Source organism: Schistocerca americana, chromosome 5 (genome assembly GCF_021461395.2).
Source record: "Schistocerca americana isolate TAMUIC-IGC-003095 chromosome 5, iqSchAmer2.1, whole genome shotgun sequence".
NCBI lineage: Eukaryota > Metazoa > Arthropoda > Insecta > Orthoptera > Acrididae > Schistocerca > Schistocerca americana.
The window spans coordinates 241743375-241758754 of record NC_060123.1 but is presented as its reverse complement, the minus strand read 5'-3'; the positions used below and the strand labels follow the sequence as shown (position 1 = coordinate 241758754).

The window sequence follows — 15380 nt, the reverse complement described above, 5'->3', positions numbered from 1 at the left end:
TTGAACGTTCTAACGGAAAGCAACTTTCAAAGAGCACGAGAAAAGTCTTGAGGAAAGCATTATATTTATCGTCTACTGTATCAGCACTATAAACATCTTGCCACTCTTGTTCCTTGATAAGGTTTACAAAAGTCTGTACAGCAACTGGATCAGCTTTCCTAAAAAGTTGGTAACTATATTTAACATGTGTTGCAGCACAAAAATCTTTTAGACTTAAAATTTGTGCATCATGATCTGAAAGGCCATTCACCTTTTTGCTAACAGAATGCCCTTCCAATAATGACGAATGAACAAAAATATTGTCTATGGTTGTTCTGTTCCCTTGCACTCTCGTTGGAAAGAATACGGTTTGCATAAGATTATATGAATTAAGGAGGTCTACCAGCATCCTTTTCCTTGCACAATCACTTATACAATTAATATTGAAGTCACCACATATAACTAACTTTTTGTATTTCCTATAAAGTGAACCAAGAACCTCCTCTAGCTTTAGCAAAAATGTTGTGAAATCGGAGTCTGGGGATCTATAAATAACAACAGTAAGAAGTTTTGCTCCACTAAATTTAACCACACCTGCACAACATTCAAACACCTTTTCAGTGCAGTACTTTGAAACATCAATTGACTCAAATGGGATACCGTTTTTCACATACATGGCTACTCCCCCACACCGCAAAGAGCTCCTAGAAAAGCTGCCAGCCAACCTGTATCCTGGTAAAGGAAGCCTCTGAATTATCTCCTTATTTAAGAAGTGTTCAGATATACCAATAATTTCAGAGTCAACATCTATAAGCAGTTCACTAACTTTATCTCTAATACCTTGTATATTTTGATGAAATATACTAATTCCCTCATTAATCGGATACCCAAGCTTTGTAGAAAGTGGTTTCTTTGTTAGAGAGTCTTCCCTTCAGCAGGAATACCTATCAGCTGACTTCAATCTAAAAAAGGTACAGCTCCAACACCCACAACTACCGGAGCTGTACTTTTGTGTTGTGCCCGAAAGGTCGTCCTGGTCAAAAAATGAACAACTGGTAGTTTTGACCAACTCTGCAAGTAGTCCAAACGTCCTCCAGTTTTTGGATGAAAGGTTCCATGTGCTGGTTAACAAGTGTCAGATTCTATGTTGGACTGAACAGAAAAAATGGCTCTGAGCACTATGGGACTTAACTGCTGAGGTCATCACTCCCCTAGAACTTAGAACTACTTAAACCTAACTAACCTAAGGACATCACACACATCCATGCCCGAGGCAGGATTCGAACCTGCGACCGTAGCGGTCGCGCGGTTCCAGACTGTAGCGCCTAGAACAGCTCGGTCACTTCGGCCGGTCGACTGAACAGAGGGAATTATAGCAGGTAAGGCGCTCTAAGGCCAGTACTTATAATGAAGAGTGATGCTTCCTCTATGCGAATGCTCCAGAACCTTTAATTCTCCTGCCAAGTAAATGCTGATCTCCAGTAGAAGCTACGGACTGTAACTGAGTTCTTCATCAAGGAGGGGTGCAAGATGTTTGATATTTAAGGAACACAGAATGTATATGTGGACGACGTAATTCGTAAGGGTATGCTCCCAGGTGGATGAAGTTGCTTAGCCGGCCGCTGTGGACGAGCGATTATAGGCGCTTCAGTCTGGAACCGCGCGACAGCTACGGTCGCAGGTTCGAATCCTGCCCGGGCATGGATGTGTGTGATGTCTTTAGGTTAGTTAGGTTTAAGTAGTTCTAAGTTCTAGGGGACTGATGAACTCAGATGTTGAGTCCCATAGTGCTCAGAGCCATTTTTGAAGTTGCTTAGAGAAGGGGTGGACAGCATTAGAAACGCGAGAGCATCATCTGCGACCGTGCATAGGAAAAGTATTCCAACTGCGAGTGCAGTATGACCAGTCTACATCTGTTAACAAAGAAGCTATGAACTTTCGTACTTATTCAATATTTGTTATTCTAAATTATTGCTCTTCGTCTTTGCTATAGTAACTCCCATTGCCTAGATTCTGTGATGAACCACACTTTTGGTTTCATCAGTTCTTTGGGATAAGTAATCTGTCATTATTATTCTGTATTAGTACCAACCTACATAATGTTAATCTAAATGTATATACGCTTTTAACCTCAAATGTCTCGTGAATTTTTTAAGATGTTGAAACAAAGTTGTCGACAGGAAAGCGTGAAAAGGGGTGAATATTTCTCCATACTGGTAATGTAAATAACTTTGTTATCTACCGTGATACTGAACTAACTATGTTGTTTCTTTTTTTTTAAAAAAATATGACTACGAATAATTTGAAGAGCATGACTCTTCAGTTTCTTCCGGCGTATTTGTTGCTCGAACAGTCCACGGGTGTACTGCTGGTCCATACTGTCCAACGGGCAGAGTATTTCGGCGATCATAAACGTCGCTATCGTTAGGAGTGCTGACGAACTGAGCTCCAGAGGGTGCGCGGCCGACTTTGACGCTTGCGTCGGCGTCTTTTGTAGCGTCGACGTAGTTGCTCTGTCCGCCCTGATCGCCAGGCCGTTGTGTTTCCCGAGCTTCTTCCTAATTAAACCCAGTGCTGGCTCCCAAGCCTTGCTGAGATTGTAGCCGCAGTCCCGTATGATAATACACTACTGGCCATTAAAATTGCTACACCAGAAGAAAAGCAGATTATAAACGGGTATTCATTGGACAAATATATTATACTAGAACTGAAATGTGATTACATTTTCACGCAATTTGGGTGCATAGATCCTGAGAAAACAGTACCCAGAACAATAACCTCTGGCCCTAATAACGGCCTTGATACGCCTGGACATTGAGTCAAACAGAGATTGGATGGCGTGTACAGGTACAACTGCCCATGCAGCTTCAACACGATACCACAGTTCATCAACAGTAGTGACTGGCGTATTGTGACGAGCCAGCTGCTCGGTCACCATTGACCAGACGTTTTCAATTGGTGAGAGGTCTGGAGAATGTGCTGGCCAGGGCAGCAGTCGAACATTTTCTGTATCCAGAAAGGCCCGTACAGGGACTGCAACATGCGGTCTTTCATTATCCTGCTGAAATGTAGGGTTTCGCAGGGATCGAATGAAGGGTGGAGCCAGGTCCACTATTCAAAGTGCCGTCAATGCGAACAAGAGGTAGCCGAGACGTGTAAGCAATGGCACCCCACACCATCAACCCGGGTGATACGCCAGTATGGCGATGACGAATACACGCATCCAATGTGCTTTCACCGCGATGTCGCCAAACACGGATATGACCATCAAGATGCTGTAAACAGAACCTCGATTCATCCGAAAAAATGACGTTTTGCCATTCGTGCACCCAGGTTCGTTGTTGAGTAAACCATCGCAGGCGCTCCTGTCTGTGATGCAGCGTCAGGGGTAACCGCAGCCATGGTCTCCGAGCTGACAGTCCATGCTGCTGCAAACGTCGTCGAGCTGTTCGTGCAGATGGTTGTTGTCTTGCAAACGTCCCCATCTGTTGACTCAGGGATCGAGACGTGGCTGCACGATCCGTTACAGCCATGCGAATAAGATGCCTGTCATCTCGACTGATAGTGATACGAGACCGTTGGGATCCAGCACGGTGGAACACCCTCCTGAACCCACCGATTCCATGTTCTGCTAACAGTCATTGGATATCGTCCAACGCGAGCAGCAATGTCGCAATCGCGATAGGCTACAGTACGACCTTTATCAAAGTCGGAAACGTGATGTTATGCATTTCTCCTTCTTACACGAGGCATCACAACAACGCTTCACCAGGCAACGCCGGTCAACTGCTGTTTGTGTAGGAGAAATCGGTTGGAAACGTCCCTCATGTCAGCACGTTATAGGTGTCGCCACCTGCGCCAACCTTGTGTGAATGCTCTGAAAAGCTAATCATTTGCATATCACAGCATCTTCTTCCTGTCGGTTAAATTTCGCGTCTGTAGCACGTCATCTTTGTGATTCAGCAATTTTAATGGCCAGTAGTGTATTATCCCTGGTGCGAAATTCGATTATTTTTCTAACGACACTGTCCCAGTATCTGGATGTCTGCGCTAAAATGCTGGTACGTTCGTATTCCATTGCATGATTCTCTGACTAACAGGGCTCTGCTAGCATCGACTTGTTAGGGTATATTAATCGAGCGTGCCTCTGCTGCTCTCTGCGTCGATCTTAGATGGTGCACGTTGTCTGTCCAATATATGTCTTGCCACGTTGGCACGAAATCTGATATACCTCGCCTCCCTCAAGTCGAGGTCACCTTTGACTCTCCCCAATAGTACCCGTGTTTTAATGGGTGGGTATCAGATAGTTCTTACGCGGTGCTTTTTCAATATGCGACCGACTATTCCCGATAGCGCGCCCGTGTACGGTATAAAGACTGTCGCTACCCGTTCCTCCTTGACGTCTTCCGTCTTCACAGGTTGTACCGTAATGGTGGGGGAAAGAGAGCTCTTAATTTACTATTCTGGGTATCAGTTTTTTCGGAACACGGTTCTGAGGCGTTCCAGTTCCTGGGGCAGATGTTTGCGTCTGAGTTGGCGTGCGTCCCGTGTACTCGTACTAGTGTTTTTAGTACCCTATTCCTCTGCACAGGCTGGTGGCACCTATCTGCGTGCAAACACTGGTCCGTTTTCTTTCGATACTCACCGTGGCTCAGGGTGCCATCAGCTCTTCTGTTGATCATGATGACCAGGAATGGAGTCTTCCTTCTTCTTCGATCTCCATAGCGAATTTGATTTTGGGATGTATGCATTTCAGTTGTACAAGGTAGTCAAGGAATTGGTCCTTTCCATGGGACTGGGTAATGACTGTGTCATCCACATAACGGAAAAAGCAGGTGTGTTTCCATTTGGATGATGTCAGGGACTCTTCTTCGAAGTATTCCGTATACAAATTCGCAACCATGGCTGAGAATGGGCTGCCATGCGACTCCCTCCGTTTGCTCATAGTACATAGTATTCTCCATTAAATAGAAAATACGTAGAGATAAGGACATGTCCGTCTGCTAAAAGAATCCGACTTTCACTGCTACATCAGATGTTAAGTAAGATACAAATATTGGTTAAAAAACTGTAGTTATGTATTGACAAGAATCTAATTTTGATATATATAATGCTCCCGTTAATGTTTGCGGCTAACGTGACTGACCAGCTATAAATGTGTAATTTTTGATTCGGTCAAGTGTTCATAATCCGATGAAATTAATTCACCCGTTATGAATTTGTTTAATATCCTTCAGTTATCTTAATTTTTATAATCTACCTTTCTGTCTCATTTCATAAGTAGGAGAGTAATTGCTCGGCATCTTCATGCTCCTAATGTTGTTTGGGCTGCTGTGTGTCTCTTGGGACTGCTTCTAAGCTCCAGTACAGCCCTGCGTGATTTTTATTTCTTAGGTTTTTGAGGGTGTGAGTAACAGAAGGTGTCGATCGTTAGTCGACAAAATTCTCTGAAGTAAAGTTGACGACTGCAGTTTCATGCGTAATGCTTCGAAGCTTGACATATTCATTTCCATCAGGTGCTGCGAGCTATGGACTTAAATGTGACCACTGCCTAGACTCCAGTAAGTATGACTGTCGAAACACTGTATGGAACGGTTAACAAGCGAAAGTAATGGTATGCCCTCTCAGGGCATTTGTTTGGAACTGTCTCTGCAAAAATTATCGATGAAATGCGAAGAATACTTTCCTATCGAGTATCTGTGAAACACTTTTTTCTGCCAGAAGGCATAAATATGTCATTACACGTTCTTATTTACATGTAAGTCTTCATTTGTACTCCGTGTATGGCAGAGGGTATACCCCACCAGTATTATTTATTTTGCGTCCTATTTCATCGTGTACTGAGTGTGGGGAAATGACTGTCCATATGCCTCTGTCGATGATATTCTACGTTCCGTTTTGTTGCCCTTCAAGGCAAACCATCCTGGGCTTACATTTCAGCAAGATAACGCCCGCCCGCACACGGCGAGAGTTCTTACTCCTTGTCTTCGTGCTTACCAAACCCACCTTCGCCAGATAAATCTCCGCATCTCTCCCCAGTTGAGAACTCTTGGAGCATTATGGGCAGTGTCCTCTACCCATCGTAAGGATAAACGCGCCCACGGAACAGGATTGGGACACCACAACTCTATCATTCAATGACAAACCGAATAACTGCTCGCATAAGGCCAGAACTGGACCAACGCCTTATTGACTTGCTCAATTTGTGTAGCTCTCCCTCTTGAATCAATGATCCAGTTTTTCTGAAATTGTAATAATTTTTTGTCTATAGATGTTCATAACATCTACCGATTCCGTAGCATTCGGGTAATTCCTTCGTGGTCTTCTTCTTTTTTTTGTGTTGGAATGTGCATTAGATGCTATAAAATTCCTCTTCTTTCCGAACTTCTTTCCTTGGTACTGCCAGTGTTCATTTTGTGCCGTCGCTACTTGTGCTAAGATCAGTTGCCAGACATCAAAACTCACCCATTTCGTTTAGTGTCTCGTCTCATAATCTGACCGAGCGTGGTGGCACAATGGTTAGTACACTGGTCTCGCATTGTGGAGGACGTCGGTGCAAATACCCGTCCGACCATCCAGATTTATGTTTTCCGTGAGTTCCATAAATCGCTACAGGCAAATTCCGGGATGTATCCTTAGAAAAGAACATCGGCGATGGACTACCTCGTCCTTTCGACACCGAGCTTGCGCTGGGTCCCTAATTCCGCGCTGACAACTGGGTATTAACCTCTAGTTTTCTTTCCTTCCATCTTCTTAATCTGATTCCCCCAGCATCACCTGATTTAATTCCACTACACTGTAATGTCCTTACCTTATTTTTGTTATTGTTCACCTTATAATCTCTGTTCAAGACACTATCCATTCCTTTCGGCTGCTCTTCCAAGCCCTTTGCCGAGTGTGTGGGAATTGTAACATTATCGGCAAACCTCAAAGTTTTTGTTTGTTCACTCTGAAATTTTAATTTAGTTTCAAGATTTCCCCTTAGTTTCCTTATCTGCTTGCTCAGTGTACAGACTGAATAACAATGGCGATAGACTGCAACCGTTCTCAACTACTGCTTCCGTTTCACATCCTCCGACGCTTGTAACTGCAGTAACATTTCAGTATAAGTTGTAAAGAACCTTTCAAATGGTTCAAATGGCTCTAAGCACTATGGGACTTAACTTCTGAGGTCATCAGTCCCCTAGAACTTAGAACTACTTAAACCTAACTAACTTAAGGACATCACACACATCCATGCCCGAGGCAGAATTAGAACCTGCGACCGTAGGGGTCGCGCGTTTCCAGACTGTAGCGCCTAGAGCCGCTCGGCTACACCGGCCGGCGAACAACCTTTCACTGCCCGCTTTATTTCATCCCTACTACCTTCATAATTTCATAGTGTATTACAGTCATCACTGTCAAAAGCATTCTATGAATTTCTTGTACACAGCGTAACATAATTAAAGAATTGATCTTAGTCGAAGTAGCGACGATATAAAATGCACACTGGCAGTACCAAGGAAAGAAATTCGGAAAAAAGAGGAATTTGATAGCCTCACCCCGTAATTACCACCCATTGCGAGGCATGGGTTTTATATTTGGCTCAAAGGTGTTTACAACATTCCTCTGTAATGGTGCAAGAGCGTGGCACCCTACGACGTCAGTCTCGGGTTCGACGACGCTTGAAATTTCAAGGTGTCGGAACATACGACAAAAAGGCCAGAGCTCAGAAGCTCATGTGACGTATAAAGTGGATTAATGATGTCACACTGACAATTAATTTCACCACAATTCGGCTAAATACCACCGTGAACGTGTCACACGATGAGAAGGTCGTTACAGCGCCTGTTGCCTACATTCCAACTCTTCTTTGACACCTCTACGATGGAGGTCAGAAACGTGACGCCCAGCGTTGAAATAACGCGGTTTTCTTATGAGTGGCCAACGAAAACATTTCAGACACGACACCTCTCAGAATGGACACGAAAAGGCCTCAAGGGGTCACAAAAAGGGTGTTAATGAAACCATCCCTTTCCATAGGACGCTGATTCCCACACATTTTGCGGTTGAAAACGACAGTTCACAGTGCGATGAGCAACAAGACGATGTTCTGATAACCTTTGATACTGTTGACACCTCTTGGACAGTTTAACCCTTCTCGACGGATATCATGGGGATGCTACCCCATAGAACTTTATTTCACGCCTTTGGAGTGCAGTGCGACTGAAATTTTTGCTCTGATGTACAGCGTGGAACTACTAGGGACCGTTCAAAACCATTCGACGAAATTTGGACATGATTTGAAGCAGCAGCAGGTGGTTATGCTTTTTCAGTGCTGCTGTTTCACACCCTCACAGAGACACATGACATCGATACAGACTTCAATAAAACGGCAAAGAGTCCCTCTAAAACCCCTCAGTTTGCCAAAACCCTCAGTGGCGCCTGCTGCCATTTATTGAGAATTTTTTTAAAAAATGTGCCTTCACAGGGAAAACCTGGGAAGTAGTCCAGTAGCCTGCATACAGACAACTGGCATTGGAAGTGTGTCATGTGGTTGCCTACTTTCAGGCAAGCAACTGGCGTGGAGGTGTGTCAAATGGTTGCATACCTGCAGGCGCCTCAGACTACTTAGCAGATTCTCTCTGTAAAGGCACATTTTTAAAATTCTCAATAAATGTGGATGGGTGCCAAGAGGCTTTTGCCAAACTGAGGGTCCCTATAGGGACTCTTTATCGTTTTATTCACACATGTGTCAATGATGCACATCTCCATGATCGTGCAACAGGAGGGCATGAAACAGAGCACCGAAAACGCATAAGAACCCTTCGCTACTTTGGATCACGTTCAAATTTCGTCGAATAGTTTTGTGTGGTCCCTATTGGTTCTATTCTGTACATCAGAGCAAAATTGTGGATACTTAGCACACAAAAGAGATAAGATCTTATTCAATGGGGTTGCAGCCCTGTGATGTCCATAGAGAAGGGTTGAATCGCTCAGGAGGTGTCAAAATTGCGAAAGGTTGTCAAAAACATCGTCGTTTTGCTCATCGCACTGCAAACTGTCGTTTTCGATCGCGAAATGTGTGGGAATGAACGTCCCGAGGATAGGAGTGGTTTCGCTGACGCCCTTCATGCCACTTACTGAGTCTGAGAGACGATGTGTCTGAAATGTTTCCCTCGACCACTCATAAGAAACTGCGTTAGTGCATCGCTGGGCATCGCCGTACTGAGTTCTATTGCAGTGGCGTCAAGAGAAGGGGTGAAATGTGGGTAAGAGGGGCCGTGACGAGCTTCCACGGTGCCGTTGGACAGAACTGTGGTGAAATTTCTCGCCAATGTTTCAACATTAACCCACTTTACACGTCACACGAACTTGTGAGCTGTGACCTTTTTTTCGCGTGTGTCGACACCTTGCCGTTTGAAGCGTCATAGAGGCCGCGGGTGACATCGCAGGGTGCCATGCTTTTGCACCTTTACAGAGGCTGGTTGTACGCACCTTTGAGCGAAATTGCAAACTTACATGTGACAATGGGAGGCCGTTACGTTATTTAGAAAAAATGATGCTTTAATTCTATTGCGTTGCGTAACTAAACACAGTATAGTAATTATTATACCGGGTGACCAAAAAGTCAGTATAAATTTGAAAACTGAATAAATCACGGAATAATGTAGATAGAGAGGTGCAAATTGACACACATTCTTGGAATGACATGGGGTTTTATTAGAACCAAAAATATACAAACGTTCAAAAAATGTCCGACAGATGGCGCTTCATCTGATCAGAATAGCAATAATTAGCATAACAAAGTAAGACAAAGCAAAGACGATGTTCTTTACAGGAAATGCTCAATATGTCCACCATCATTCCTCAACAATAGCTGTAGTCGAGGAATAATGTTGTGAACATTGTGATTAAGCATGTCCGGAGTTATGGTGAGGCATTGGCGTCGGATGTTGTCTTTCAGAATCCCTAGAGATGTCGGTCGATCACGATACACTTGCGACTTCAGGTAGCCCCAAAGCCAATAATCGCACGGACTGGGAGGACCTGGGAGGCCAAGCATGACGAAAGTGACGGCTGAGCACACGTTCATCACCAAACGACGCGCACAAGAGATCTTTCACGCGTCTAGTAATATGGGATTTTTTTGTTCTAATAAAACCCCATGTCATTCCGAGAATATGTGTCAATTTTTACCTCTCTATCTACATTATTCCGTGGTTTATTAAGTTTTCAAATTTATACTGACTTTTTGATCACCCAGTATTACGAGGGCTATCCACAAAGTACATTACGTTTTGGAATTAAAAATAAATAAAGTATAGGAAATTTTTGTTATTATATGCAGATGAAAGCCACACTTAAATACTACTTTTCTACATAGTTTCCATTTAAATTAAGGCACTTATCGCAGCGATGGACGAGCTTGGAAATTCCTTCGTCGTAAAATTCGGCCGCCTGCGCCTTCAACCACGTGGTTACCTCTTCTTGAAGCTGTGTGTCGTCATCAAAACGCTGCATAGCCAACCACTTCTTCATTGCTGGGAATAAGTGGAAGTCGCTCGGTGCCAGGTCGGGACTGTACGGCGGATGAGGAAACAACTCTCACTTACGAGATTCGAGAACTTCACGAGTGGCATTTGCCGTGTGGGCCCGGGCGTTGTCGTGAATCAGCAAGATCTTTGACCCCAACTTTCCCCTGCGCTTGTTTTGTATTGCTCTTATGAGGTTGTGCAGAGTTTGGCAATACCTTTCAGAGTTTATTGTAGTGCCTCTTTCCAGGAAATCCACAAAAATCACACCTTTTCTGTCCCAAAAGACAGTCGCCATCACCTTCCTTGCCGACATTGTCTGCATGCATTTCTTGGGTTTTTGGGGGGAATTTGTGTGCCCCCAGTGCATTGACTGCAATTTTGTCTCGCAGTTCACATGCTTAACCCATGTTTCGTGACCAGTAACGATGCGATCGAGTAATGAGTCGCCATCTTTCTCGTAAGCGACAACGCCCGGGCCCTCACGGCAATGCCACTCGTGAAGTTCTCGAATCTTTTAAGTGGGAGTTGTTTACTCATCCGCCGTACAGTCCCGACCTGGCACCGAGCGACTTCCACTTATTCCCAGCAATGAAGAAGTGGTTGGCTATGCAGCGTTTTGATGACGACGCACAGCTTCAAGAAGAGGTAACCACGTGGTTGAAGGCGCAGGCGGCCGAATTTTACGACGAAGGAATTTCCAAGCTCGTCCATCGCTACGATAAGTGCCTTAATTTAAACGGCAACTATGTAGAAAAGTAGTATTTACATTTGGCTTTCATCTGTATATAATAAAAAAATTTCCAATACTTTATTTATTTTTAATTCCAAAACGTAATGTACTTTGTGGATAGCCCTCGTATAATACTTTGTATATTTCATTGTCGTTGTTATTCAGATCCTAGGAATCTGTGGCACATTAAAAGGGGGCGTGGCAGCAAACTATATTTGAGGGACAGCGAAGGGGAGGCGCAGTAAGAAATTGCGAACTCAGTTCTAGCCCCGTTGCCCAGCGGGACGAGTTGTGAGCTGGTGGCGTAGCGTGCCGGCGTGCAGGCTCTGTCGGCGGCGTGGCGGCGCGGTACTTACATAGACCTCCTCCCACTGGCTGACGTAGCGGACGAGGCGCGACAGCCGCAGCAACCGCACCAGGCTGAGCAGCTTGGCCAGCCGCAGGATGCGCAGCGCCCGGCCGGCGTGCAGGATCTGGAAGCTCTCGCTGAAATCCTGCAACAAGTGGTGGCATCCGCCCACTGGTCTACCAGAGCTGCGACTGCGAGCACCCTGTCCTCCACTCCCGCTCCCGCCTCTCACTCTCCGTGGCCGTTTCTCCCGTGGGGGCTCGACAGACCTCGAAGCGGCCGCTACCAGAGGGAGGCACAGCACGGTAATCTTCGTGGATTTGGGAAAGCGTTATGCGACGTGGCTCAAATCTGAAAACCCAACCGTAGCTCAAAAGCCTGTCCGGTCTCATTAATGTGACCACCGGCTGTGTTCGATGTCAACTTGCAGTAACCACACCACTCACAGGTGGCAGCAGCACCAGTGGAGGGTATATAAAGCGTGTTGGGGCAGTACAGCAAAACAATACAATCATTGCCGTAAAGTGGAAATGGAGCGATCGACACTAAAAAAAGGACCACGAAGGAGTTGGTCACGAACTGATACTCACGCAAGTGTCGACTTCACTTTGGCGGCTGATGATGAATGTTGACCTTGTAGCGCAATTTCACCATACAGCTGACAACGATAGTTAACAGAAGATATGTCGATACCAGGGCTTAAAGTCTTTGCGAGTTTCATCCGGTGCTAAGTTGGACATTAACTGTACTTCACAGACAGGTGAACGAACAATATACGCAGATGTCAGCATTTGAGAGAGGATGTGTAGTTGCGCTCAAAGAAGCCGGTTGGAGTAATCGGCGAACCGCTAGACGTCTGAGTAAGAACGATGTCACTATTCGACGACGTTGGCAGGAATGGATGAACCATGGCCGGACACGGTGACAACAAGGAAGAGGTCGACCTAGACAGAAAGAGAGAACCGAGCAGTCATCAGAGAGGTACTCATAGCCCCGAATCCTCCATTATCACCGATCTGACGTGCAACTGGTCCTTCAGTCACTGGTAAGTTCAAAATGGTTCAAATGGCTTTGAGCACTATGGGACTTAACATCTGAGGTCATCAGTCCCCTAGAACTTAGAACTACTTAAACCTACCCAACCTAAGGACATTATATACTGAAAGGTGGCTACACTGCGCCACTGCGCCAGAGATTGCGCCAAAGAGTATTATTCAGCCGCCTCCACGGAGTGCTTGGGGAGAGCTCGTAGTAGTCAGTGCGTGGGCAGAACTCGTAGTAGTCAGTGCTTGTTAAGAACTCGTAGCAGAGAGTGCTTGTTGAGATGTGCTAGTGAAAAGTGCTTGCTGAGATGTGATATTGGAGAGTTCTGGTTGAGATGTGGCAGTAGCGAGTCGGTGTGGAGAGATTGTAATGATTAAAGTGCTTTTCATCAATATAAATTAAGGTAACAAACTACTTTTCTTTTTTTTCTCATTATTTCAATGTCCTGAATAACGCGTCATTACAGGTTCAGTCAACAAAGCATCTGGCTTGTGTTCTTGTATTAGAGTGTAATTCTGGTTTTCTTGCGCAATTATAGTATTTCTAATTTTTTTATCACTTCAGTATAAATGGTATTTGAAATTTCTTGTCTTATTGAAGAAGAACCGTGCCAGATGTGTACGTTGAGTCATACTTCCACACACAGAACAGGTATACTTGTGCTTTGGTTTCGTAGGTTTCATAGTTGCTGGGGACTTAATTAATTAATTGTGTTAACGGAAATTTCATTTCATTCTTTGTTGTTGTTCTGTGCAGTCAGATTGGGTACAAATACTAGTCAGGGCCAACTGTTTACGAGACACAGCGTAATCGAACATACAGCGACTAAAATTAAAAAATATTTGCATTAAAAGAATAATTAAGCCCCCACGCAACACATCCACGACCGAGGCAGGATTCGAACCTGCGACCGTAGATTCGCGCGGTTCCAAACTGAAGCGCCTAAAACCGCTCGGCCACAGTGGCCGGCCAGGTCAGTTAATAGGCGCCTCACACAAAGGAGGACGAGATCACAGCGCCCATTGTTCCGACTACCATAGACCTCTGTACACCAATATGGCCGTTTGCAGTGCTGTTGGGCACATTCGGCCAGGGATCTCATTCATTGCGGAAGAGTTTAATTCAGTGATGAGTCCTTCTTCGAACTGAGGCCCGATGACAAGCGAAAATGTGTCTGCACACATTCTGGACAGCCGTGGGATACCAACCTGAGTGTCGCCGCCATACGGCGAGACAATCAGGAGTGATGGTCTGGTTGTCATCCACAGCACCCATACATCAGAGTGGTACGTCGACGGTATTCTATGCTCCGTTTTGTCGCCCTTCGAGGCAAGTCAACCTGGGCTTACATTTGGGCAAGATATTGTCCGCCAGCACACAGCGGGAGCTTCTACTGCTTGTCTTCTTGCTTACGCAACTCTGCCTTTGCCAGCAAGGTCACCTGATCACTATGGGCAGGATCCTCCAACCAGCTCGGGATTTTGACGATCTAATGCATCAGTTGGACAGAATTTGGGAAGATATCCATCCCTCATGACAGGAGAACATCCAACTCTTTGAACCAATGCCGGCCGGCCGGAGTGGCCGAGCGGTTCTAGGCACTACAGTCTGGAACTGCGCGACCGCTACGCTCGCAGGTTCGAATCCTGCCTCGGGCATGGATGTGTGTGTGATGTCCTTAGGTTAGTTAGGTTTAAGTAGTTTTAAGTTCTAGGGGACTGATGACCTCTGATGTTAAGTCCCATAGTGCTTGGAACCATTTTGTTTTTAAGCAATGCCAAGCCGAATAACTGTTTTCATGAGGATCGGAGATGGACCAACGTTATTGATTTGCTCAATTAGTGACGCTATTTCTCTTGAATAACACGTTCAATTTTTCTGATACTGTAATTATGTTTGTCTGTACGTGTACATCATAGCTGTTGATTTCCATCCCATTCGGAAAATTTCTCCGTGGTGCGTTTTTTATCTGAGAGTGTATCTGATGGCTTTCGGGGCGAGGGTGGAAGCATTTTCGAAACAGCTAAGTTTAGAACTGGTCGGGTGCTGCCATGGTTAAAGTATACAGTAATGTATGTATTTGGGTGGTGCCTGTTACGTCGGGAACGTCCGACAAGACAGACAAAACACAAATGTACACTTTTCTGTAACAGCGCGACAGCTCCTTGCTGTTTGTTTCAGTTCAGATGCACTAATACCCCCCCGAACTCCTGGAGAATCAATAATTTTCGTGTAGTGGTAAGTGGAAGAGGGATGCTGCATTGCAGCTTGTGATAAGGTAGAAATTTTGTCGTCAGGGACTGTGTCGGATGGCTGAAGCGGTTTAGGCAACCGCTTGCGAGAATCATTAAATCCGGGTTCGAGTTTTGGTCCAGCACAAATTTTCAGATTTCGTGGAAGTCACGAATTCCCACCCATCCCTTCCCTTTCTTTCCCCAGTCTCTATTTCATAAAAAAACAGTCAATGCATGGCAAAATTGCGCTCTCCAAAACCAGCACCGAGGTAGCTGTGGTGCACCATAGGCCACAGATGACAAGGGTCGGCAAGTGGTATAGACATGTGTACGGAAGAATAGGCGTGCAACTGTTGAGCAACTGACCACCCAGATAAACCAACAGGCTACCAACAGGGCCTCCCAAACGACAGTTCAGCGAACGTTGCCGCGTATGGGCCTCTACAGCAGGTGCCTTGTTCGTGCACCCACGCTGACCGTTGTGCATCGGCGACGAAGATTGGATTTTGCTTGCCACTACTGCAACG

At 45.3% G+C, this 15380-nt stretch overlaps 1 protein-coding gene across 2 annotated transcripts in view; it reads right to left on the bottom strand.

The window, feature by feature from the left end:
• Window positions 1-15380, bottom strand: part of LOC124615460 (potassium/sodium hyperpolarization-activated cyclic nucleotide-gated channel 2-like) — a 287867-nt gene that overhangs the window by 166630 nt on the left and 105857 nt on the right. For both annotated transcript variants that reach the window (XM_047143365.1, XM_047143366.1), the window contains exon 3: window positions 11583-11720. In XM_047143365.1, the coding sequence (XP_046999321.1) occupies window positions 11583-11720 (138 nt within the window). The remainder of the gene's footprint in view (window positions 1-11582; window positions 11721-15380) is intronic.